Raw genomic sequence first — 24,116 nt, forward strand, 5'->3', positions numbered from 1 at the left:
ATGTCTGATGATTTCTGGATGAATATTTTGATTTACTCCATTCAATGAAAATACTCAACTGAACCGTAAAATCCATCGATGTTTATATAAGACGCCGTGAAGATGATATACGCTATTAGTGGAGTCTTGGGGGTCCAAGCACAACGTATCGACGTCATACAATTTTTTCAAAAAACTCACAAACCAATGAACATCATGAATTGGCTTTTCAGACATGCAACAAAACTGTTTGTTGCGGTATGTGCTACCTATTCACCTGCAGATTCTCTGGCATCGACTTTGCGATCAAAGAGTGAATATACTACCACTAATGCGAAATGGAAGTGGCAGGGGCGTAAAGAGTGGGTGAAGTTTATGTTCTAACATTTTGGCATGTGAAAAGTATTTCGATTTCCTGCACATTTAAGAGACGGTTAGATGTGCTTGTACTGTTTGTTGCAAAAAGATTAAGTAAAACAAAAAGCAACACGCCCAAGACGGCCTCTTTGAATAGATCACTACGACCTCACGTCCTTCTGGAGTCTCGCGCGTAAAGTGTCTTCGGTGTTCAAGTCAACTGTGCAAGGAGCTTACACGGAATTACACTGTGAGAACAAACTTATTCATTATTTAGCACTGTCATCTACATAATACTACTATTCTATAATTGCTCATACACACCGACAACCTTATCTTACTATCAATGGTTGCTTTCTGACCTTTCAGCCCCCGGAGTGAAGCACGTTCTTAATAGAATCCAAACCTACCCAGAAGTTCCTCAAAACAGTAGTCTGCCAGCCACTGACACAAATGGCCATATTCTTTCATCGTACCTTACAAACATTTACTGCTGCAAACAAAACTCTAAAATAAGCAGTTTATATATATCCACTAGGCTCGAGCTTGGTAGTTCCTGCCCTAGGAAAAAGGTATATTGCGCTAGTATGCATATGAAGTGGATATCAAGTTCTATTCACTGGGTCATTCTATTGACACAAGTTACCTACCTACGTATGTATATCTTGACGTACTACTCGAGCCCAAGACTTTCTTATGTGTCCTCGCAAGATCTCGTCTATGATATTTGTGCACCAGTGAAATTGCGTGTCCGCTCAAATCCTTAAATGGCAAAACTTTGAGCTCCTGACCTGTTTGCGGGATAATGACAGGATTGGGTGTCAGATGTGGAGTAATGAGTAGAGTAGAGAATTTAACGATTCACTGTAGATACAACTCATTCCCAACCATGCACATGTAGCCATGATAATTATCTTCCCTGATAGAGTGAATACTATCAAGATTGCTTCATCTGGTTGAGCATGTGAATATACACAACCACATGATTTCCCCATCCCCCTTAAAAAGTGAATCCTCATCCTCAACGCCTCCTTGCACCCCTCAATCTGTCTCTATAATAATAAGAAAAGCACCAACCCCTTTAACTCGATATTCTGCAGAGAGCAACAAGGCTACCACTTGATTTACTATTGGGAGTGCCATAGCCGCTTTCGCGTCCTATGAAGCAAATCTCCCTGTGGCTCACATTAGTTACCCGAAATTCATGTATCTATACGAATTGGAGAAAATAGTAGAGAAATCAATATAGATACTGAGCTGATTGTATTCGAGTACTATTTTGGGCAATGACAACAACAAGTTCGAGTGATAAAACTTAGAAAGGGAGGAAAGAAATGTTGGGATGATGTATATAGGCATCTAAGCGAGTACATATTATCACCGTTGAGAAACCATATCTTCTCGTCTTGATTTTTTTGGAATTGGAAACACTCTCAACTTAGATGCTCCAATGGATAGAACGGCTTTAAGAAAGTCTGATATTCCAGCTGCAGGTTCGGCTTGCCCAATATTGCTTTTGATCTGATTAACGTTAGCCCACAACTGAAATTTTCTTTCGGTACAAGTGTATTTACAGAACCAATTCTAAGAGTTTGTCAACTGATTGTGTGGGCCTAAAAACAGATGCTACTCTCTTCACTTCAATAGGATCATCAGTTTGTGTCCCATGACACTCAAGATAACTTGTCGCGTCAAAGTCTGAAATTCTTGTGTTGGTGTAGGCTACTCAAATAGCTGTGGCTTGAGCTTCAGAGCTAGGGCTGACAACAATAGGTGTTGTATTGTCACTGTTTGTTTTTATGCTACGGATTATTGCTCTGATCTGATCGTTATCACGAAGAGCGTCGTCTAATCACTTTAGTATCACTGCGTTTACTGCTTCCGCTTTGATATCGACCCAACCAAGCAACTTCAGGACTGCTTAGGCGCACTGAACTTTCTCAATACATTGCCTGTCGTTAATTCTAGTTGGATTGGATTCTGGGGGAAGTCTTTTGCCGGCACTGTTGCCAATACTGTTGCCACTTCTACTGCAGCTTTAAATAAAAGAGCCAAGTTTTTTGATTCTCGTCTATCCATTGGCAAAGTTCACTTCCCCCAAGAAGCTTTCGAACGTCCTCATCAAGTGCTTGCGAGACCTTGAATCTCAAATTCGAGGAAATGCGCCTGTTTTTGTGCCAATAATCACAGCAAATGGGACAAATGGAGCAAACCCAGCAGATATGGCTCTTGCCAATCCTACCGAAGCACTCAAGTTCCTTTCAAACATTGAGTATCGCGGAAACTCTAGCTATGCGAGCCGCACTACTCTTCAGACGTATTGTAAGCTGAGGAGTACGGAGTTGCTTGGCTGGGAGGTAGGAAAAGCAGTAAAGTAAATAGGATGGGAATGTATCCTTGATTTATTGTAAACGGTGAATTCCGATTGGTTTATCTAATCACATATAAAAGCATCCCCTGTTAACCTCCCTCTACCTAGGCCGTAATACTAAGCCAATTCACAAATAACAAGATATTTCAAGCAATCAATCACGAAACCAACGAGTTCAAATATTCCAAATATCCTCGAAACCCTATAATATTGATTCCATTTAGAATCTATATGCAATCTAAGTAATTCAATCTCACGACCGCATTCTAAAGACGTTTGAAAAAACCAACCCTCCCCCCCCCAATCTAGGCACGACACCTCACATATGCAACCATCTAATAAACCTCCAAAACATATCTTCCAGCTTCCTTCAATCTCTCAATCTCCTTCCTTCCATCAACCTTTCTTCCACTAATTCTACCCTCTTCCCTAATAGCTTCCTCAAGAACCTCTGTAACATCTGGAACTGGCCAGGTAGGACCACACAAGTAGAATGATCCCTCATCCTTAATATACGCCTGGATAATATCCTGAACCGTTTCTCTCATACGATCTTGAATATAGATCTTTTGTTTCTGATCACGGGAGAAGGCTCTTCCTAATAATGTGATTACGCCAGCATCTTGATAAGCTTCCCATTCTTCACCATACAGATATTCTTCGCGTTGATGACGCGATCCCATGTAAAGAAGAATGGAACCGATGTCTTTGCCTTGAGCTTTTTGCATAGCTCTGTATTGAACAAAAGCACGGAAAGGAGCAAGACCCGTACCAAGACCAGCCATGATGAGAGGAGCTGAGTCGAGAGTTGGAAGTTTCATGACGGAAGGCTTGACGGAAGCGGTGACCTTTGACCCGACGGGAAGGGAAGAAAGGTAACGTGTAGCTTGACCGAAACGATCGCGGCCCTTTGGATCAACCCAGGAAACGACGACGATCATGAGGGCGACGGTAGTTGGGTTGACGGCTTGAGAAGAGGCGATAGAGTATTCACGACGCTTCATTGGTGAAACGATACGGGCAATGTCGTGGAAAGATGGGTGAGCGGACTTGAATTCAAGAAGGATATCGGCATAAGTGATTGTGTCAACTTCAGCACGGCGCTTGAATTCATTGGCACCTTCTGGACCACCGAGGGTAAGAAGTTCCTTCTTTTCATTTTCGTCAGAAGCGAACTCGGCGAGGGCTTCGTAGAATTTCTTTGGTGGTCTACCAAAGATGTCGATGTTTTGTACCAAAGATTGGAAGACTGTTCTAGCTTCCCAAACATTGTTATCCTCACGGGATGGGACTTCGACGACATCATCTGCATTGAGACCATAGAATTTGATGAAATCTTCAACTTCAGCAACATCATTGACAGCATGGATACCAAGAGCTTCACCGATATCATATGTAAGACCGGATGTTCCCAAATCGAACTCAATATGGAAGATATTACGGTCATATGTGATAGGGGTCAAACGACGGTTCTCCTTGACTGTAATTTCATAGGTCTTAGCAGTGAGATCAGGTCTAAGTTCAGATTTAGTGCCATAAGCTTCCTTGAAAAGAAGACCCTTAGCAGCTGCGTGCCAATCACGAAGCTGAGATGGAGCTTCAATGTCTTCCTTTTGGAAGCCAGTAAAGCTGCTGGACTTGATAGTTGCAGGGAGGTTGAGGACTTCAGCCTCGGTGTCAACCTCGGCCCAAGTCTCAGGAATCTCAATCTTGCGAACAACCTTCTCAATATCGGCTACTGCAGATTGTAATTGCTCTTGGCTTCCATTGATGGCAGCGAGCTTGTCTTTACCAGACTCGAGAAGTTCTGGACGAGCAACCTTCAAGAAGGCAAGCTCAGCGAACAAAGTTTCAAGAGCAGGTTCCTTCTCAAAAGCCTCTGACAAAGTTGGATCCAAGACAAATAATTCGACATCCTTTTTCTTGATCTCGTTACGAACGAAGCTTGGAATCTTCTTTTCCAAATCTTCGTCTTTGACACCTGGAAGCTTAACAATAATCTTTCCACCCAATCTGACATTCTGCAAGATAGCAATCTCCTTGAAAAGTTTCTCGGTTCCAATGTAGGTAACATCGGCTTCTTCAATTGGATAAGCAGCCTCGATTGACTTCTTTGAGCTTCGAATATCGGTTCTAACGACACCACCTTGAATGAAGTTGTCATGAGTTTGATTGATGAGGACATTGCCAGCTGAATCTCCAGAAAGAAGTTTGCTGATAGCAGAAGGTGCAGTAGCAGCAGCCGAATCATCAAGATCGAAGAATGAGTACTGCTCAACTTGTCCAACACTTAATAGTGAAACAAAGTCATTGAAGGGCTTGCCACCGAGTTGATGGAAGATACTAGCGATGGAAGTAGGTGTGAATACTTGCGATCGAGCGTACTTAACATCAACTACCTTGGGAGAAGCTGTGAATTTATCAGAGAAAACAGTTGCTGCCAAAACATCCTCATATAAGTTAGAGTGACCAGAAACATCTGTTGCGGCCGTCTCGTCCAGAACCTGGCCAAGAACTGCAACATTTCTAACTGATGCAGGAAGAGCCTTCAAGAAAGCTTCCTCTACAAATGGTCTGTAGACTCTGACATTGATAACACCGACTTTCTCTCCCTCGGCAGAAAGCTTCTTGGCAACTTGAGTAGCAAGAGAACTCTCAACAGAACCAAATACAACCAAAACAGATTCAGGTGACTCGTGTCCGCTATACTCAAAGAGACCATAAGATGTACCAAGTTCGCTGTTGAAAGCTTCAAGAAGTGAAGAGACCTTACTTTCAGCATCGGCTCTCTTTCCGAGTTTCGATATCTCTTCAAGAATTGTCTTGTAGGAACTGCTAAGACCAGATTGGCTCAAAATGTCAATGACACGAAGGGTATCACGACCAACAGTGATTCCATCATAAGTGTGGATTGTTGGAAGAATAGTTGCTAACAATGTAGAAAAGAGAGACATATGCTGGGCTTCGTATGCAGATGAGCTAGAAACCAAACCAAGACCCAATTCCTCTGCCACAGTCAAAGCAGTTGCATAGTCAGTGACGAGACCAGTAGATCCTGGTGCATAGTCGACGGCGGCGACGTGGGCAACAAATGGGTTTGCGACAGAGTACAATAGAGAAAGTTGATCGAGAGTTGAGCGCAGGCTGTGCAGACTGGAAGAAGAGGCCAAAAGTGATTGAGGGATGTGTCTCTTGGTCAAGTCAAAATCTTTTGAAAACATGTATCCAAGAGCAATTGATCCAGCGCCAGAGCGAGTCTGCATGGGAGAAACCTGTGTGGTATATCCATTGGCATTCTTTGTGTTTGCCGCAGCCCAAGACTTTACAGCGACATCCAAATCATAAGACTCTGGGGAATAAGAGAAGATTTTATCGGAGAGCGCATATGCTACTTGTTGAACCAAAGTTTGTGCAGTAACATAGGTAGGGCCACTGATCGCATCGTATTCGATTGCTTGTCCAAATGGTAAATTGGAAGACTTTTGGGAGAAAGTTCGAAACGAGGACTCATTTTCGGAATTCCAGGTCGAGTTGAGGGTATCTTTTCCAAATGGTTCCTGCAAAGAAGAGAATGATTAGACACTTGTGCATGATTCCTATGACTGTTTCTTTCGAATTACCTGTTTAGACCCATCACCTTCTGGCTTAGTATTTATGCCTTTGGTTTGATCATAATCTGTTGATGCCCCCATTTCTGCGGATTGATGGGTGGCGGGGTATCTTTGAAGAACTTTTGACAAGACAAGAATGCAAATAAAAGAAAGGAAATTTCAAGACAAATCGACTTGATACAATTCTTCTCGAGTGAAGAGAATGAAGTTGTTGTAAATAAAGTAAAGACCACAACGGTATACTCAATGCTCGTAGAAGGAAATATTATCCCTTCACAACTTAGCTTTGAAAGGGAGAGATTTATTAGTGTGCGAGATATATAATCTAATCTTTGGCAGTCAATTGGAATGGAAAAACCGAGATTCCGATAAATCACCTTATTTGGTAATAGAGGGATATGAAATCGAGTCAAATCATATGGACTTTTACCATTTCGAACTGGTGAACCTACCTAGTAAGATCTTTTCTTTCTTCACTTGCCGTATCAGAAGGTTGATATTAGTGAATGGAGTGGAATTTGGTGAGAGCACGAGAAAGCACGCAATCACAAGCAAGCTAAACGCCTTCGCCTAAGTTATACACCCTTGTCGAGGATGTGAGGGAAAAAGGTTTAACCGATGCCGATAACGATCGCCAATGAATGTCTTTGTTCCCCAGTTTTCTGCTTCTCCAGATTCTCCATTGTGATAACATTGAGGACTTCAAAGCCAAGTCATACTGCCACGAGAACATAGATCAATGTTGTTTACTCCCTCTAAATGACTATCACTCATTTATAAGAAGTCTGATAGTCAAGTCAGAATGCAATGGCTTGGCTTGGCTTCAATTGGACGTGTTGACTGGTAATATAGTCTGAAGGGGTTCTTTTCACTTCACAGTCTAGGTGTTTGTCAATCTTCGAAACGAATCTACAAGCCACAGACACCGTTTAGAAATCAATATCCTGAAAGTACTTGGTAGGGCTATATGAGGAACATAAACAGCAAGTGAGTCGTGCATCGAAGTCGATGAGTAACTATACCACAAGATATATGATGGAAAGGAGTATGATATGTTACCAGATATCAAGCATCATCGTACCTCATCTGAAAGGCCACACATGTTCGATAGTATTTGCAAACGAAACATTTTTTTCTTGTTTCGAACTCACAAAAAAGTCATCAAGGCATAGATCAAGAAACTCGAGTTTCGCTACTTATTCATTATAATACACATGGCTAATTTTGGCCGCTGTGAAAGACCTTCAAACTATATTATACATCACAGCCTCTGAATTCATCGTCAGCTCTCATTCATCATGCTGACTCATGATTTCTTCTCAGTAGCAGGTCTACTCGGGCCATCAACAGCCTTCTCGACCTGTCCAGCGAGACCATCTTTGGCGGCATCAAATTGGGAACCAATGGCACCATCCTATTTGTAAATTAGCTTTTGATGTGAAAGATTGAGCATACGATTAAACATTACCTTTGAGAATGGACCTCCAATCTTCTCACCAAGCTGTCCAATATTTCCATCTGGGTTGAATTGCTTGCCAACAGCACCTGCGGACGAAATAACAGATGGGTTCTAAGGTTATCATATCAGCTTGTTGTACTCGGGGAGATCTATCACAGAAAGCATTCAAATACTTACAGATGGGCTTGTATCTTTCTTTTCACCAGCAACTTGGGAAGCAGCTTCAACGCGGCTATCGGCCATATTTCTTGAGAAAAGGGTAGTGGAAGGTTTGAAGATAGTATTGGTGGATTGAGAGAAAGTCTTTCTTGAGATAGTGCGCAACATTTTGAATGATTGGAATGAAGATGGAGAAATAAAGAGGATGTGAAAGTTGATTTATATTCTCAAAATAATATCTAATTTGGAACGTTCCTTCTTTACAAGTGAATAAATTGAGACCATCATACTAAATCATGACATCAAGACATCAAGACTAATAACGCCACGATGAGTGACGATGCAGTCTCAACCAAAAGGAGACATCCCTCCTTTCAAACCTTATCCATCTCTAACTTCTGTATTGACATACAAACCTACTTCATACACGCTATTTATTGTCTCACAGATCTAACTATCGTTCTATCATACCGGAAATGATATGTTAACAAAATGCGGTAAGCGGGGAATGCTCCTACTAGTATTGATATCCATAGCTAGCTATTCAAACCTGGATCCATCTCATCATTAGTACATGTAAAAAGAACATCAAAACAATAATTGGAAATAACAATACAATGCATCTTAATAGAAATAAATACATAGGTACCTAGATCGTATTTTTCAATTGCACGTAATCTTACCTACCTACTCTGTGATACACAATACACAAACAACCTAGACCAGAGCAGAGGCAAAATGTAAATGTGGGGTAGTAGCTCCAAGCTCCTCAACCACAATGACGTCGTCATTTTTACGTTCCACATAAGGTTACATACACACGAAATCAGATATCTTGTCTGATCTATTTTTCTCACATACAAACAAACAGACAAACAGACAAACAAACAAACAAACAAACAAACAAACAGACAGACAGACATCATTCAATTGAACGCTATATAAATTAGTTTCGATTCAATGTAAGTTGATGTTCTTTGGATTTGTATATACGATTGAGTTCTATTCTGTTGTATTTTGAATGCGTGAGATGATGTCGGATTCTGAACTGAACCCAAGCTAATCTATTTGATTGATAGATTTGCGTTTATAACACACACGATACAATACAAGAAAACCCCAAACCCAAACCAAAATCATGTCTCCAACCCCCTTTCTCCGCCTCCTCCGCCGCACAACCATCCCACGCAGCGCCCTCACTCGCCCATCCCCCCTCCCCGTCCGCACTTTCACCCACACTGCCAGCCCCCTCTTCCCACGCAAAGACTCCCAACACAAAGACAGCATCGACACCACCGCGACCGAATACTCCAAATCCGGATCCGACGACGCAGCGGCACGCGAAGAATCCGCCGCATTCGATCCGAGCATCACCTCTCCCGAGTCTGAGAAGTCCGAAGCGGGAAAGGGGGGAGACGGGAATCCGCTGGATGTGAGTCCGGCGAATCAGGAGGTGAGTCAGCCGAGGGGGGAACAGGAGGGTGGCGCGGAGAGGAGTCCTGGGGATAAGAATGTGAGTGGGAAGAAGGGGAGTGGGTTTGGAAAGGGGGGGAAATAGGGATATATAAGATGTGGTGGGATTGAAGATATTTTATGTATATGATTGTAGGAAACGGAAAGGATGGAAGTATGGAAATGGGAAAATCGATAATATGAATCTATAGTCGTCAAACAAATCAGTAAATCATTTCCTCTGAAAATACACACTAAACCTATCCAAAGTGGCACAAAACCCCCAACGACACAACACACTGCAACTACCCAAATTAAAACTCCATCCGTACATTTATCCATCCATACATCCATCCATACATTCATCCATCCATTCATCCATCCAAACAAATCCCATCCCACTCACTCACTCACTCCTCCCCACTCCACTCCGTCCTCCCCAACCTAACAATATCCCTCTGCCCCAATTCCCACACTCTCGGAATCTCCGCCCCCTCTAATCCGCCCTTCCCATCCCTCCCACCCAACGCCCTAACCCCCGCCTCGACCGCCGCCCTCCCAATAACCCTCGCATCCTGTGCCCAAAAATCCTGCAACCCCGGATTGACCCATCCCATCAACCCCGCCACCTTGCGAGCCGCAAACTCCACGGGTCGCGAATCCTCCCTCTCTCCTACGATCAATCCCGGTTTCAGAATAATAACATGCTTAACCCTATTTTCTTTTTTTTCCAGCAGCGCCTTCACCTCGTTTTCGAGCTCACCCTTCATTTTCGGGTAAGGGAACATGGAAGAAGCGTTTGCGCCATGTGTGGAAACGAGGATGTAGATTTTACCATTTGCGGTATCGGGCTCAGACTCCGGCTTGTTGGAATCCGCAGCGAGCGAAAACGTAGACGCGAGCTCGAGATTTAAATCGTGGTCGATTTTGCGCTGGGCTTCGATACTACCCGCTTGTGCTTTGGTGGTTCCGAGCGCGGAGAAGAAGAGGAGAGGAGAGGGAGAGATGGAGGAGAGTAGCGAAGACCATGTTGATGTGTCTGTGGAGGTGAGGGGGTGAAGTTTGGGGGTGGTGGTGCTGGGTTTGGGGTCGCGGCGAGAGAGGGAGTGCACGCTGGAGATGGAGGGGTGAGAGAGGAGGGTAGAGAGGATGTGGGAGCCCTGGTTGCGTTAGTATTTTGGTGAAAGACGAGAAGCTCTCGGAAATATAAGGAAAAGAGAAAAGAAAAGACATACGACAAGACCGGTACTCCCTACGATAGAGGCTGAAGTCATTATATCTTCTGTATCTTTCGTCTTCTTGTCTTCGTACAATGTATATCCCACTAGATATCTCAATCTCCAAAATTCCTACACAGAATGCACAGTATAAAATATGTATGTATACAACAACAGCTAGCCGGCGAAGGAATTCAATAATCAATATCACAAAGACAACCAAAAAACACAATCAAAAAAACCCAAACAAAAACCTTATCCCTCCCTCCGAGCTTCCCCAGACATGCCATCATCTCATCTCATCATCTCATCTCCACTCTCCTCACCCACCCCGGCAGGAATGCAAAAACGCTTTGTTCGTTCGCCACATATTTTCGGCGATAACGATACGCTTTCTTTCTCTCGACCACTTGGTCCGAAGAAATCCGAAGTTTTGGCGTTCATAAAGTTTGGAGTTTTTTGGTCCCTTGTCGTACGGGATTTCAGGAATGAAGATACACTAAATGCGGCTTTGTAATTATCATGATTTTCGAGGGATACAGAGTGTGAGTACACAAAAACGTTGTGATACTGTGTTTGTGAAACATTGGTGGAATGCTCGAGTGGTAAGTTTGGAGAACAGAAATTATAGCGATATACTGGTCAATGGAGACTTGGTGAGTAAAGAGCCATTAAAAGCAATACAACACTCGAACACATAATAATACTTTTCATTTCTCATTTAACAGCCATTTATCATCATATTCCCATCTAATCCAGGAACCCCATAAGAAATGCTGAAAACCCCTCAAAGCGCCCAGTCTCCATTCCGTATCCCAAATCAACCATGTATCCCAAATCTAGCATAAGATATCTCCTATCTAAACCAACGATCGTAATCAAACCACCAAGAGAACATCTTACTCTACAGAAATATGTTACCACCTTCTACCATATAACGAGTCTTCCACCTTTCTAGCTTGAAAGGGAGTTGGTGTAATCTTTCTCGGTGCCGATGAACTTTGTGAACCATAACTATCCAAAGTCGCTGCACTCTTACTTGGACTTCTACTGGCAGATTCCTTCAAGATTCTTGGCTTAGCACCAAGATCATATGCACCAGCAGCAGGCGGAGCATGTTCAGCATCTCTCCTGAACAATTGGAGAATCTCCTTCATTCCCAATTTACCAGCACCACCTTTACCACCTTCAATAGTTTGATTTGCAAGTTCTCGTTTCTTCTCTTGAAGAAGTAAAATTCGCTCTTCAACTGTATCTTTGATAGTAATCTTGTAAACGATAACATCAATTTTCTGCGTGAGACGATGTACACGATCGATGGCTTGTTCTTCAACGAACTATAAAGATATGTGTTAGTAACTATGATCATGAAATATAATATGAGAAACAACGGAAAAATACTTACGGGATTCCAGAATGGTTCAAGGATAACTACACGAGTAGCAGCTGTAAGATTGAGTCCTAGAGAACCACACTTCAAACTACAAAGTAAAACTCTGCAATTCTCATCGTTACGAAGTCTGTCCAAACTAGCCTCACGAAGATCGTTCTTCATACCACCATCGTATCTTGTATATTTGTAACCCTTTTGGCGTAAAAATGGTTCGACAAGATCTAACATCGATGTGAATTGCGAAAAGACAATGAATTTATGCTGAGCGGCTTCTTTTCCGAGAATCTTCATTAAATGTGTAATCTTGGTAGATGCAGCAATTCGAGAAAGCTCTGCATCTTCATCGGAACCAAATTCGTCTTCAACATCGGATTCCTCCTCCTCCTCCTCCTCCTCCTCCTCTTCAGAAGATTCATCGTCGTCTGACTCCTCAGCAGATTCTTCGGTGCCCTCTTCATCATCACTATCAAGATTGACAACCTTCTTCTTGCCAATATCTCGAATGTCAGGGAAAGAATCATCGAGATCGTCATCATGATCCGAATCCAGCCATTCACCGCCACCCTCACAATTCTCGTCTTCCTTTCCGCCAGCCTTCCCTAGAGTAAGAGCACCACGTTTCTTTTCTCCAACAAGCCATTCGCCTTGCTCTTCTTCTTCTTCTTCTTCTTCGTCATCACTGTCTTCGATAATATTCCTATTTCTAGGCTTACGAATTGGAATTGATTTAGACTCCTTGTGCTTCTTGCTCTTCTTGCTCTTCTTCTCCTTGCTATTCTTCTCCTTGATCTTCTTCTTTGGACTAAGCTTCTTCCCAGATATCTCATCCAAATCTGCTTCACAATCCAAACAGCGAATGGCACCTTGTGAAATAGCTTCTTTACCAAGATCAATTTGGCAAACCTCACATTTCTTGGAGCCTACGCCCAAAGAACCGAACATGTCTGCCATCTCATCAACGTCTGTTGTTGATTTCGATTTGGGGTTGCTGGTTTCTGCCGAGAGTGCATCGGTATCTTTTCCCAATTTATTTCCAACAAGTTTTGGGTGATTACATGCTTGTCTCAAACGCAATAGCAATACCAATGCACTTGCATAGTTGACCTTGCTTCCACCCATCATCTCTTCAATACTTGCATCAGTACGCCTTTCCAGTCTTTCATAAAATCTGCGCTCTTCTGGTGAGAATTCGGCAAAGACTTTTTCGATTTTACGCTCGACGACCTTGAAACCTGTTGAATTGGCTTGTCCGGGAGCAGAAGGCTTTCCTCCAGGGTTGAGGGCTCCATCCTTCTTTAAAATGTCCTTGGTACGTCGCTTCATGAAAATTTGCAAGTAGTGACGAAGACGCTTAATAGCAACGTCACCCCTACCATTTTTCATTGGTCGATCGATTTGATCCTTCCATTCGCGAAGGTTGTCGTAAGGCTTGATTCTCAAGAACTTGATCAGACTTTGCAATTCATCCAAATTGTTTTGCATTGGCGTTCCTGTCAAGCACCAACGGTATTGACTTCTAAGAGAATAACATGCTTGCGTAGCTTTGGCGTTTCTGTTTTTGATGGTATGGGCTTCATCAAGAATAACTCTGTACCAATGAATACCAAAACAACCGACTTTGACACCTTCGTCATCATCATCCTTCGACGAGTTACCCCATTCTGAAACGAGGATTTGATATGTTGTAATGACAACATCGAACTTTCGAAGATCTTGGAATCGTTTTGTACGTTGAGGGCCATGATGGACACAAACACGAAGAGAGTGGCTCTCTTCAACCTTGTCTTTAATCTCGGCTTCCCATTGTCGAATAAGTGCAAGAGGTGCAACAACCAAAGTACATTTGTCCAGACCGGAAGGTAATTTGCGTTTACTGTGAGTTTCGTCTGAACTTGATGGTTTGGGATTGCTCAAAATGAGTGAAATCGATTGTAGGGTCTTTCCCAAACCCATATCGTCGGCAAGAATGCCTCCTTTTGGTACCATGCCTTTCTTTCCCGTGCCGATTTCTCGACCAATCATCCACTCCAAACCTTCAACCTGATGCGGAAGAAGTTTTACGTTGATTCCTTCGACAGTCCCATCATCTTCCTCCTCGTCCTCTGACGCAACTTCGAGCTTCTCCTCTGATTCAACATTCAATCCATCCATTTTTGCCATCAACTCGTCTACCTCCGCATCCTTCTTCTTTCTGCGTGATCTCGTTCTGGGTTTCGTATCTTCCTCATCCTCAATAACGCCCTCTAAAAGCGCCTTTAAATCTTCTTGGGCCTTTGCAGGATCAACATAGGTGTGCGGTTCATTGTAGTTTGGCTTGCCCATAGTAAGGTCAATGTAATTGCTAGATGTATAGGTATTCACGGATTGGAAGCCACCCCCATGGCTGTTTGGGAGGGAGCCGAATGTCGGTGCAGGTGTAGGGTGAGTTGTTGCATATGATGAAGAGCCAGGAATCGGTGCACGAACTGCTGGCTGACTGTATTCCGCTGGTGCTCGTGGCATAAGGGGGTTGATAATCTTTCGGGCAACATCTTTTGCTGCTTGCAAATGTGGATGTGCTACATAAATGTTAGCAACGTGAGATGATATGGCACATGAATACATACCATGTCTTTCTGGATCTTTGTGAAACTCAGGACGGGATTTTGGTTGAATGAATAATTCGGAGTATTGTTGTTGAGATTTACGATTCAATGGAGATTGTGGAAGGGTAGCTTCTCCGAATCTAGGAATATTGGATAGATGATTTGCTGTATTGCTTTGGGAGGGTCGATATTGATCCTTGGGCTCTTCAGGTCGAGGTGCCTGCACCTTTGCTGGAGATATTTCCCTAACCATTTTGTTTTCTCTCCCAACAGGATATCTGTCGTATTTTGTAGTGTCAAGCACAACCACAGTTCCTTTCCTAGCCGAACCTGAATTAGAAGCTCGACCAACTATTTCGAGCGACGAATCAAAGAGTGCAGTTGAATCACCAAGGTCACTCAAGGACGGGCTATTTTCCGTCACTGGGGAAGAGAGAGTTCTTCTATGAATATGCGACAGGCGTATAGCTGGTGTTGTTGCTTTCGAAGTGTCGACAACTCTTTTGAATTTGCGTTGTTGTTTAAGAGTATTTGTATTTGTGTTTCGATTTCGACGTTTGAATTTTGGTGTTTCCGTTGATCCAATGGTATTTAGCGGGGTGAATCCACCTCTGGTTGCTATCAGTAAATAAAATTCGAGATGGACAACCACCTACAGAAATGTGGATATACATATGGCTTACTTCATGAGGCTCAATAATACCTTGCTATTATTTCAGATTATGCCGATATTGTTGATTTTGTTTGTAAAAGGTTTTATCACGTAGAACGGCGCGTCAGCTTCTAAAACAGAGGGAAAAAGTGCAAAATCATGGTTGTTGGCACGGAAACGTTATCACGAATCAAAAACCACTTTACACGACCTCATCGTAGAATGACAGTACGATATGAAAACTCGTTGATGAATTCAATCCAATTGATACCAAATTCTATGCTTCTTAGTGGATAGTCTTTATTGGACAGTCTTAGTTTCATGAGTCCAGAGCTCTCAAACCAGAGATCAGGAAAAAAGGGAATGTAAGTGTTTGGGCATTTTAGTCTGACTGTCGCTTTTTCCGCTGACGAGGGAAAGCTCAGTATGGGTTTGGGGGTGATCTATCAGATGGAGTCGAGGCGGCATGCCTACGTTCCTGATGCCGTTGCACAAGTTATATATGATTTCTGCAATTGTTGAATGGCTAATCAGGGAGCAATAGACAGGAGCTCATGAGATGAATGCATATGTTGTTTCAGAGCCATTCACAAAGAGCAAGTCGGCCACATCTGGCTCGTCTAGATAGGTGGATTGTGATAATAAGTAGCAGCTACAAATAGTCAATATATGTAGGTATATAAGAAACAAATGGCATGGTATTCGAGTGAACGTCTTTAATTATTAGTGCGTGGGTATCATGAACAACAAATCTTTGTACAATTTAATCGCATCAGGCTGTGAGGTTTTATGATGCAACCTCTCCATCCTCCATCTCCTTATCTTCATCTTCTTCTTCATTCTCATCCTCATCTGAAGAGACGTCACTGGTCTCGTCTTCAGATTCCTCACTCTCATCACTTTCCACCTCTGGTCCGTCTCCTGTTGCTTCGATGTAGGCTCTTTCAAGCATAAAGGTTTCTGGAAGTTTGTCGGACTCAAAGACATAGAAAGTAGGGAACTCGAGAACTGTGCGATTCTCTAAGACTTTACAAAGTGGCTGTGATGGATCTAAAGGTATCAATACTTTAGGATATGATGATCGCGTCTTAGGTCGATGGAGGTAGAAACGATACTTGGAATCAAGCTTCGGCGGCGCTTGAGTTTGGCGTGTGGAATTTTGCCAGTTTGATAAAATTGGCTGATCCAAAATTGTATTCCAAGCACCAATCGAGTCCTGAAATAGAGATAGCGGTGATATATCCAACAAACATTCATCTGTCTTGATCCTCTTGGCCTTGTTTTCTTTTGATTCGTCTGCCTTCCTTTTCTTCAGAGCTGCCTTTTCCTCTGGTGCCATGCTCAACCTTCGTTGTTCTTCCAAGAGCAGTGCGTAGGTGTCGTTAATTGACCATTTGTCTATCGATTTATGCAATATCCTTCCGCCTGCATCAGCCTCTCGAATCCATTCTATCTGCCAATTCATACACTTCTGCGATTTACTCCAAGTAGATGTATTCTCCAAATTTCTAGACATTCCGCTTGGCGCTTTGACTACCGTTATTCCAGAACTTTGAAGCATTTTTGTGAGAAAGTCTTCACGCTGGTTGCCTCTGCTTTTGTTGGGTCGTCTCCTGTCATCTTTAGGGCCTTGTCTTGCCAACTCGAGTTCCATTCTCTTTACAAGTCCTCGCTCTTCCACAATCTCCTTTTCCGATCTCTCAATTCGATGCTCAATTGAATGGAGGAAGTTATAATCATGATCAATGCCCGAAGGAGTTGCCAATTGTGACCTCGGTTTGTACACGGTAGGATCGCGAACACCAGAGCATGTTGACCAGACTTTGTGACGCTTGGAGCAGGGAAGTGAACATGTTTGCTGGGAGCATCGTGGACATGTATACTTGGTGGGATTGATATGACAGATGCGACATAATGATGATAAAAGAGGATCTGACATTGTTGAGGAAGAAATATGTTGATATTAATGTTGTAGCGATGATAGATGGTTTTGTTAAATCTTGTTATCGGAAAACAAAATTGTTATCGTAGCCTTGCAGCTAGTGTGGATAATTTGTGACTAGATCGAATCCACCAAAACCAGACAAGGCTGAAATCTCATAACAATGCACTGATTGGCCAGATTGAATCTCTGAATTCCAGTTAGTCCCAATTGCAAATAGATTTGGGAACTTGCTCAAACTATGTTATCAGCAGGAGGCTCACTAGAGATACCTAGACTACTGCTTGTTGTCGCGGTGAGCTTGCCCAGTAACTTCATTCCAAACTTCTCAATCCCTCAAGCTTCGTTACTTATAAGATCAGTCAGATTCAATCACTTGGCTGTCGGTCGTTGAGTTTCTAACTTGCTGCAAAGTTTACAAGTTACTTGCAATGATTAAAGTCAAAAGATTCGATACTGCGAGTAGCTCTGTCGATGAATGCCCGAGATGCCCACGTACCTCTTCCTTCTCTAACATTCCTCCACACGATTCCCAGTATCCCGCTTCAGTCATTACCACTCCGCAGACCTAGGTAGACCCCAAAATCATTTCCATTCTCGCTCCTCCTCGTACCTCACATCCCAATTCCTTCAAAGGTTCCCTGGACTCTCGTCTTCCACACCAGCACCAAAAAAAAGAGATACGCATGCAAAAAGTAGAAAATTGCAAAAGTAACATACAACAGTGGGGATTCGCTGGTGGTCACCCACCCAACTACTAATCCACCGATCTGAAGCTTGTGTATGGCAGAGCGGACGGGATGCCCAATTCTCTTCAGTCTATGGTCGTATGTGACAGAATGTGCGATACTAGAAATTATATTTGGAGTGAACAAGTAAGCAATAGACGCCAGAGGCAAATAAGAAACCATCAAGATTCAAGATGAAATGTTATTAGAGCTTTAAATCTTCCTCCACCCTGGAGGTTATGTGAGAAGCACACCAAACTGGCAAATCATGGAATACTGAGGCCATCTTTGAAATTCGGACCATCACAAAGTAACTCAACCCAACTTCCCCGGAACGAAAGGATGGCCAGCACTAAGTCCCCCATCCACAGCCCAAGCTTGACCATTCACATAACTACTCTCCTCACTTCCTAAGAACAATGCCACCCTGGCTACCTCGTCCGCATGTGCACCTCTTCCTAGCGGATTCAACTGACCAATCTTCTTTTCCGACCCCCTAGCTCGTGCAGCTTCATACATAGGTGCTGTCATACCTGTTTCGATGACGCCAGGGCAAATAGCATTGACGCGAATACCAGTACCTGCTAGTTGATAAGATATTGTTTGGGCGAGGGAAACGACACTGGATTTCGAGGCGGAATAATCACTGGACCCCGCATTGGAGCGTAGACCAGCAACGGAAGCTGTGGCTATGATGCTACCGGATGGGTATTGCTTATCCGGTGATGTTAACATCATGGCTGGTGCTGAGTATTTGGCTGCCATTGCTACACTGTTTTTTAAATTAGTACTCGGCCTCTTTCTGGGAAAGTTATAGATATCCTACCTGACAACATTTGTTCGTAGAGTAGACAGAAACTCATCTGCAGAAATATCCGTGAATATTTTATTGGTGCCTACAACTCCTGCGTTTGCAAAGAAGATATCCAATCTTCCATATGTCTTCACTGCATGATCAATAACTTCCTTCACAGATTGTTCATCCGCTGCGTCAAACTTCCGGGTGTGCACTTCGACACCAGGGTATAATGATGCAAGTTCACGTTTATGGGTTTCGAGATTCGTATCGTTGTAATCGCATATGTATACAGCTCTTGCGCCATTCTGCGCAAACTGATGTGCTGATGCTCGTCCAATTCCTAAAGGACTATTGGTTCCTGAAAGCTATGTCAATACTATAGAATATGGCCTGGAATGGAAATAATCACCTGTTACAATAACTACCTTGCCTTTAACTCTCGGGCCCGTTGAATCTGGTGCAATTTTCTTGAGAATTGGGATATTCTCAAAGGTGCCCTGGTCTTCAATAGGTTTCACCAGCTGCTCAGAAAGTGCTGCGAGTCTTCTCTTTGCGGATGCCGACATGTTGGGTCTTAAATGATTATGTTCGCCAAGATACAACCAAATTCCAGCTTGCTGAAAATGCAATAACAAAAGGAAGGGAAACCAAATATCAAGACACGAGAAGAAGAAAGAGAAAGAGAGGATTTAAGTCAAACCTAGGTAAAACGACGAGACATTGTTTCGATCATTCGAGTAGGGAGTAAAATAGCAAGGCGGGGGAATCTGCAAGTATTCCCGAACAAAGTCTGGGGTAAGGTAAGATCTCCAATTGCCTCGGCCCTCGCCGCTCTATGCAAGCAAGTGCCAACAAGTACCGGTAAGTAGGGAATCAGAGTTGCTGCGCTTTTGAAGGTATTTTCGTTTGACTTCGTTTGAGTTGGGTTGATGTGGGTTGTTTCCTTTTGTGCTCTGATCTTTTCGTCGAGCGCTTCTTCAAACTAGGTGCCTACTCACCTACCTACGTGCCTACCCAGGATCTATACAGAAAATCCTCAACTCAATTGATCCTCCAATCACCTCGATCCGCCTGGTCTGCCGTTCAAATGGCCGTCTACCTGGGTCTACACAATCTGAGCGTCTGCATATGCGATCACCAAAGGAAAGAGTGGGATTGAGTGATACTCTGTAGCACATGGTGGTATTTATTAGCAGAGAAGAGAAGAAAGCATAACCCCAACAGGAATTCATATGCGCCATTTCTAACTCAGAAATTGGCTCATAGAATGCAGAATTACGTCTTCCGATATTAAGAGAACATGAATCGTTCCTGTGCTATACTTGATGTCCTCGCTGGCTGTATAACAATTGACAAAACCTCCTCGAATCTGTATGTGAGTATCTTTTTGGGGCTTTTTTCCTCTCTCGATTTGGGTTTATACATACATGTATGTGACCTCTGCTTGTTTTACATATTCTTGAATTTTTCCATTTTTTTTATAGTGCTCGGTGTTACAAAATACGCGAGTTACCAGTGATGATGATGTCTCGACCTTTATTAACAAAAAAGGCATGGAGCGACTACGAATGTAAATCAACATTATCTGCTAATTCCCATACATTACAAGGCCAAATTTTCTTATTCCAAACTCCAGCCTTTACAGAATCTTCTTATGTCTCTTCTCCTTCTCAATCTTTTACAAATTCTTTTCTGAGGTATCAAGAGGAAAGTGAATATAATTGGAACAAATGGGAGGGTTCATTTGTTGATATCAACCAAGATACAGTAGCGATGGAGAATGATATCACCGGGCATCTTTCCAGGACAGCCTCAGCCGCCTCGATGAGGAGTCAACGGTCGCAGACAGTGCGCGGAAAGTCTCGAAGATTGGTTTCGCAAATATCGAGTTCCGCATCGTCGATATCGGATAAATCATTGACTTCATTCCCCTCATTCTCGGGTGATTCGCCAACACAAGAACGATCCCACTTCATACTACCCACGAACGATGGAATCGCGAATCAAAAAGCTTCTGCTGCAGCGTCAATTGTCGATAGCTTAACTACATCCTCTCCTTCTTTGCACAGTCGTTCTGCTTTATTCGACGATGCACCATTAGGCTCCTCACACATACCTGGGTCAGTGCATCATGCAAATGATGAACATATCGAGAGGTTGATAGCAAGGAATGGAGCTGTCAAGTTGGTCAGGCAAATTGCAGAGGATTTAGCTCGACGAGATGCGCAAATAGCTGCTCTCAGACGCAAAGCGGAAGAAAGAGAGAGATCATTGAGGAAGATTATTTTAGAATGCGGTCTATCGAACCTAGATCTAGAAACTCGTCTGCGGGCCATCGAAGGCGAACGAAAACTCTCGGGTGCTCCAGCTCCACCAAGCGAATCGGCGTTAGAGGATCTAATGAATGATGCTATGAGCGAAACAGTGGTCGTAGGTGAATTGGATAGTTTGGAAAATGATGCTACAATACGCGCCAAAGAACCTTCGCCAGGCAAAGCAAATTCTGGAACGTCAAGAGGATGGAAGGATTACATTTGGGGTGGGACAAGTAAGACAAGTCGTACAACCAGCCGAGCAAGCAGCATAAACGGAGATGCCATCACCAACGGCGCAAGCGTTCATGCGCGTAGTGGAGGCCCAGGTCGACGCACAATCCTACAAAACGATATTTTCCACCCACCAGATGCTGTATCCTCCCTGGAAAGTTTGAGCCGACCTCCAAGCAGTGGTTCACTAGCTGGGAATCGGCAAAGGAAACAATCCAGTCTAGCAACTTTGGCACTAAAGCTTGTTGCTGGTACAGCGACCGTTCGTGATCCGGATGGTAAAACAGGCCGTGGCAGATCTAACAGTGCCGAAACCGAACCATCAGGTCGTACACCTTCTAGAACTAGTGCCAAATCAACAACGTCTGCTCGAGCGACACCAAAGATGAACCCTAGAGCCATTCGCAATCCTACCCCGTTGACACAAAATACGACTGTTGCTACACAGGAGAGGTGGGATACCATGGGATCTAGTCCGCAGGGCTCTAGTACCACAAGTAGGGAGAATTTTGGCCCCGTCGAGATGGATACAATTCTAGCACCAGAAGATCAACCACCAACCTTGATGCAATATAGAAACTATAACAATCCAGATTTTCTAATTGACCGATTCGGGTTTATATATGATCAACGACGCAAGAAAAGGCAAAGGGAAGCCGCTGAGAGGATGCGAAAAGGAAAGAGAGGTAGTCGCGTAGAGATGCTTAGTGGTGGGAGGAGTAGCACAATCTCTGCGGCGGTGACTGAAGGCGATGGTATCGATGATTTTCGGCCTGGTTCGCCTGGATCTACAGCAACTGACGACAAGGTTGATGATGAAGATAAGCCAGTCAAACGCTGGCAAGACTATCTCAAAATAGCCACATTTCCAACAGAATTGCTAGCCCATACACCATCGGGTAGTATGCCTGCCTTTGAAGTCATGGAAGGAGGCGAGGTGCCAAGATCCCCTGGAATATTAACCGAAGAAAGAGGATTTGTTCCTTTGGCGACTACATCAGCCCCTGCATTGTCTATCGCATCAGATGCCGCCACAATTTCCAAACCTACACCCTCAACAACTTCTACTCCAGATCCAACACCAGAAGATACTGAACCTGTGAAGCTATTGCTACAGCAACTGGGCGAAGTTCATGATTCCCTCCAACGAGACAAAACAGTACGATGGAATGATTTCCTTCGTAAAGTTAGAGCTGAACGTAAACGTGAAGGAGAGGCAGCTGCTGCCGCTCTTGCCTCAAATACAGACCCACGATCCCATCGACCTATACCAGTTATGCCCGAAGCAAGCTTGGCAGATGGAGAAATGATTGGCGTTTCTGGTTTGGGCAATAAAGGAAAAGTTGGCCGTGCTAAGTGGAATGAGTTCAAGAATCTGGTTCTTGGTGGTATTCCGGTAGCATACAGAGCCAAGATTTGGGCCGAGTGCTCTGGGGCTTCTGCAATGCGTATCCCAGGCTACTATGATGATTTGATAGCTCGTAGTGAGGAAGATGACGATCCGGTAGTTGTTGCTCAAATCCAAATGGATATCAATCGTACATTGACGGATAATATTTACTTTCGAAAGGGACCTGGAGTCGCTAAGCTGAACGAGGTACTCCTAGCGTACTCGAGAAGAAATCATGAAGTTGGATATTGTCAAGGGATGAATTTAATTACTGCATGTTTATTGCTTATCATGCCAACTGCGGAGGATGCTTTCTGGGTTTTGACTAGCATCATTGAGCATACCCTACCACCTGGATACTACGATCATAGCCTTCTTGCTTCCAGAGCAGATCAACAAGTTTTGCGACAATACGTCTCCGAGATCCTTCCCAAACTATCACAACATCTAGATGACCTCTGTATCGAACTCGAAGCCCTCACATTCCAATGGTTCCTCAGTGTATTCACTGATTGTCTATCGGCCGAAGCCTTATTCAGAGTATGGGACGTTGTGCTATGTATGAATGATGGTAGCACATTTCTCTTCCAGGTGGCACTCGCTCTATTGAAACTCAATGAACAACAATTACTTCAATGCTCGTCGCCTGCAAATGTTTACACGTACATCAATCATCAAATGACAAATCATGCGATCAGTATCGATGGATTAATCCATGCTTCGGAGGGATTGCGCAAAGTAGTTAAGAGAGATGAGATTGAGATTAGGAGAGCAAGGGCTATCGAGGCGGAAAAGGATTTAGTTAAACAACGAGAGGCGAGGAATGCAGCACGCAAAGCTGAGAGGGCTGAGAGGGCTGCGGCGTTAAGTTCGAGCCCAGAAATTTCAGTATCTTCGCCAACGAAGGACAAGGATACTGGGAGTGATGAATCAGCCGAACTGACAGTTAGGTCGCCAATGCCAGTAAATGATGACGTGGATTAGACGGGGAGGAATGATTGTATCGAAAGGTGTTTCCAGTTTTGGAAACGCCTTTCGATGAATTTGATGGGTGGATATTGCATTTACAACGGAGCAGAGCGAGTTTAGGAAATGATACCCTGGTTTCTTAGCTTTGTGTTTCCTTTCGGAACTTTTCTTTTGTTTTGGATTATGGATACTGGGGGCCGTTCTGGGGTACGCAGTGAAGAATACTTGTACATATTAGAGGAACGTTCGAGAGGGCGATGGATGGTTGACTGATAGATTTATTACTGCAGGGAAATGATATTGAACAATACCCTTACACGCAAGCGTTAGACATTCAATAGTATACGAAGAATCAATAAAATCTCACCAAATATATATAGAAACATGGATTTGTGTGACGTGAATGTATGTGAGTGAGTCAATATTGATTGCACCGAATGATGGGACACAACAAATACACTTGACGATGATCCTTTGAATATTGGTTCATATGCTTTGTGATTTTGT

General features: G+C 43.5%; 8 protein-coding genes across 8 annotated transcripts; 2 read left to right on the plus strand and 6 right to left on the minus strand.

The window, feature by feature from the left end:
- Positions 1 to 2,742: 2,742 nt before the first annotated feature.
- Bcmet10 lies at positions 2,743 to 6,805 on the minus strand. Its single transcript, XM_001556257.2, has 2 exons — positions 6,328 to 6,805; positions 2,743 to 6,264 (listed from the first exon to the last, which is right to left on the minus strand). Exons 1-2 carry the CDS (start codon positions 6,397 to 6,399, stop codon positions 3,043 to 3,045), a joined length of 3,294 nt encoding a protein of 1,097 aa, XP_001556307.1. The 5' UTR covers positions 6,400 to 6,805; the 3' UTR covers positions 2,743 to 3,042.
- A 650-nt stretch (positions 6,806 to 7,455) lies between these two features.
- BCIN_13g03460 (hypothetical protein) lies at positions 7,456 to 8,195 on the minus strand. The gene is made up of 3 exons (XM_001556258.2): positions 7,955 to 8,195; positions 7,787 to 7,888; positions 7,456 to 7,732 (listed from the first exon to the last, which is right to left on the minus strand). The coding sequence occupies exons 1-3, from the start codon at positions 8,102 to 8,104 to the stop codon at positions 7,625 to 7,627; spliced, it is 360 nt and encodes a 119-aa protein (XP_001556308.1). The 5' UTR covers positions 8,105 to 8,195; the 3' UTR covers positions 7,456 to 7,624.
- Positions 8,196 to 8,833: 638 nt separating this feature from the next.
- Positions 8,834 to 9,606, plus strand: BCIN_13g03470 (hypothetical protein). Its single transcript, XM_024696794.1, has 2 exons — positions 8,834 to 8,898; positions 9,016 to 9,606. Exon 2 carries the CDS (start codon positions 9,075 to 9,077, stop codon positions 9,492 to 9,494), a length of 420 nt encoding a protein of 139 aa, XP_024552607.1. The 5' UTR covers positions 8,834 to 8,898; positions 9,016 to 9,074; the 3' UTR covers positions 9,495 to 9,606.
- Positions 9,607 to 9,630: 24 nt separating this feature from the next.
- On the minus strand, positions 9,631 to 10,884 carry Bcfmp52. The gene is made up of 2 exons (XM_001556260.2): positions 10,624 to 10,884; positions 9,631 to 10,548 (listed from the first exon to the last, which is right to left on the minus strand). The coding sequence occupies exons 1-2, from the start codon at positions 10,660 to 10,662 to the stop codon at positions 9,799 to 9,801; spliced, it is 789 nt and encodes a 262-aa protein (XP_001556310.1). The 5' UTR covers positions 10,663 to 10,884; the 3' UTR covers positions 9,631 to 9,798.
- A 378-nt stretch (positions 10,885 to 11,262) lies between these two features.
- BCIN_13g03490 (hypothetical protein) lies at positions 11,263 to 15,344 on the minus strand. The gene is made up of 4 exons (XM_024696795.1): positions 15,267 to 15,344; positions 14,605 to 15,194; positions 12,011 to 14,556; positions 11,263 to 11,942 (listed from the first exon to the last, which is right to left on the minus strand). Exons 1-4 carry the CDS (start codon positions 15,269 to 15,271, stop codon positions 11,523 to 11,525), a joined length of 3,561 nt encoding a protein of 1,186 aa, XP_024552608.1. The 5' UTR covers positions 15,272 to 15,344; the 3' UTR covers positions 11,263 to 11,522.
- Positions 15,345 to 15,905: 561 nt separating this feature from the next.
- Positions 15,906 to 17,385, minus strand: Bcbcd1. Its single transcript, XM_001556262.2, has one exon. It carries the CDS (start codon positions 17,172 to 17,174, stop codon positions 16,023 to 16,025), a length of 1,152 nt encoding a protein of 383 aa, XP_001556312.1. The 5' UTR covers positions 17,175 to 17,385; the 3' UTR covers positions 15,906 to 16,022.
- A 632-nt stretch (positions 17,386 to 18,017) lies between these two features.
- BCIN_13g03510 (hypothetical protein) lies at positions 18,018 to 19,726 on the minus strand. Its single transcript, XM_024696796.1, has 3 exons — positions 19,114 to 19,726; positions 18,732 to 19,062; positions 18,018 to 18,677 (listed from the first exon to the last, which is right to left on the minus strand). Exons 1-3 carry the CDS (start codon positions 19,268 to 19,270, stop codon positions 18,221 to 18,223), a joined length of 945 nt encoding a protein of 314 aa, XP_024552609.1. The 5' UTR covers positions 19,271 to 19,726; the 3' UTR covers positions 18,018 to 18,220.
- A 272-nt stretch (positions 19,727 to 19,998) lies between these two features.
- On the plus strand, positions 19,999 to 23,978 carry BCIN_13g03520 (hypothetical protein). The gene has a single exon (XM_001556264.2). It carries the CDS (start codon positions 20,223 to 20,225, stop codon positions 23,622 to 23,624), a length of 3,402 nt encoding a protein of 1,133 aa, XP_001556314.2. The 5' UTR covers positions 19,999 to 20,222; the 3' UTR covers positions 23,625 to 23,978.
- The last annotated feature ends 138 nt before the right edge of the window (positions 23,979 to 24,116 follow it).

This window comes from Botrytis cinerea, chromosome 13 (genome assembly GCF_000143535.2).
Source record: "Botrytis cinerea B05.10 chromosome 13, complete sequence".
Classification (NCBI taxonomy): domain Eukaryota; kingdom Fungi; phylum Ascomycota; class Leotiomycetes; order Helotiales; family Sclerotiniaceae; genus Botrytis; species Botrytis cinerea.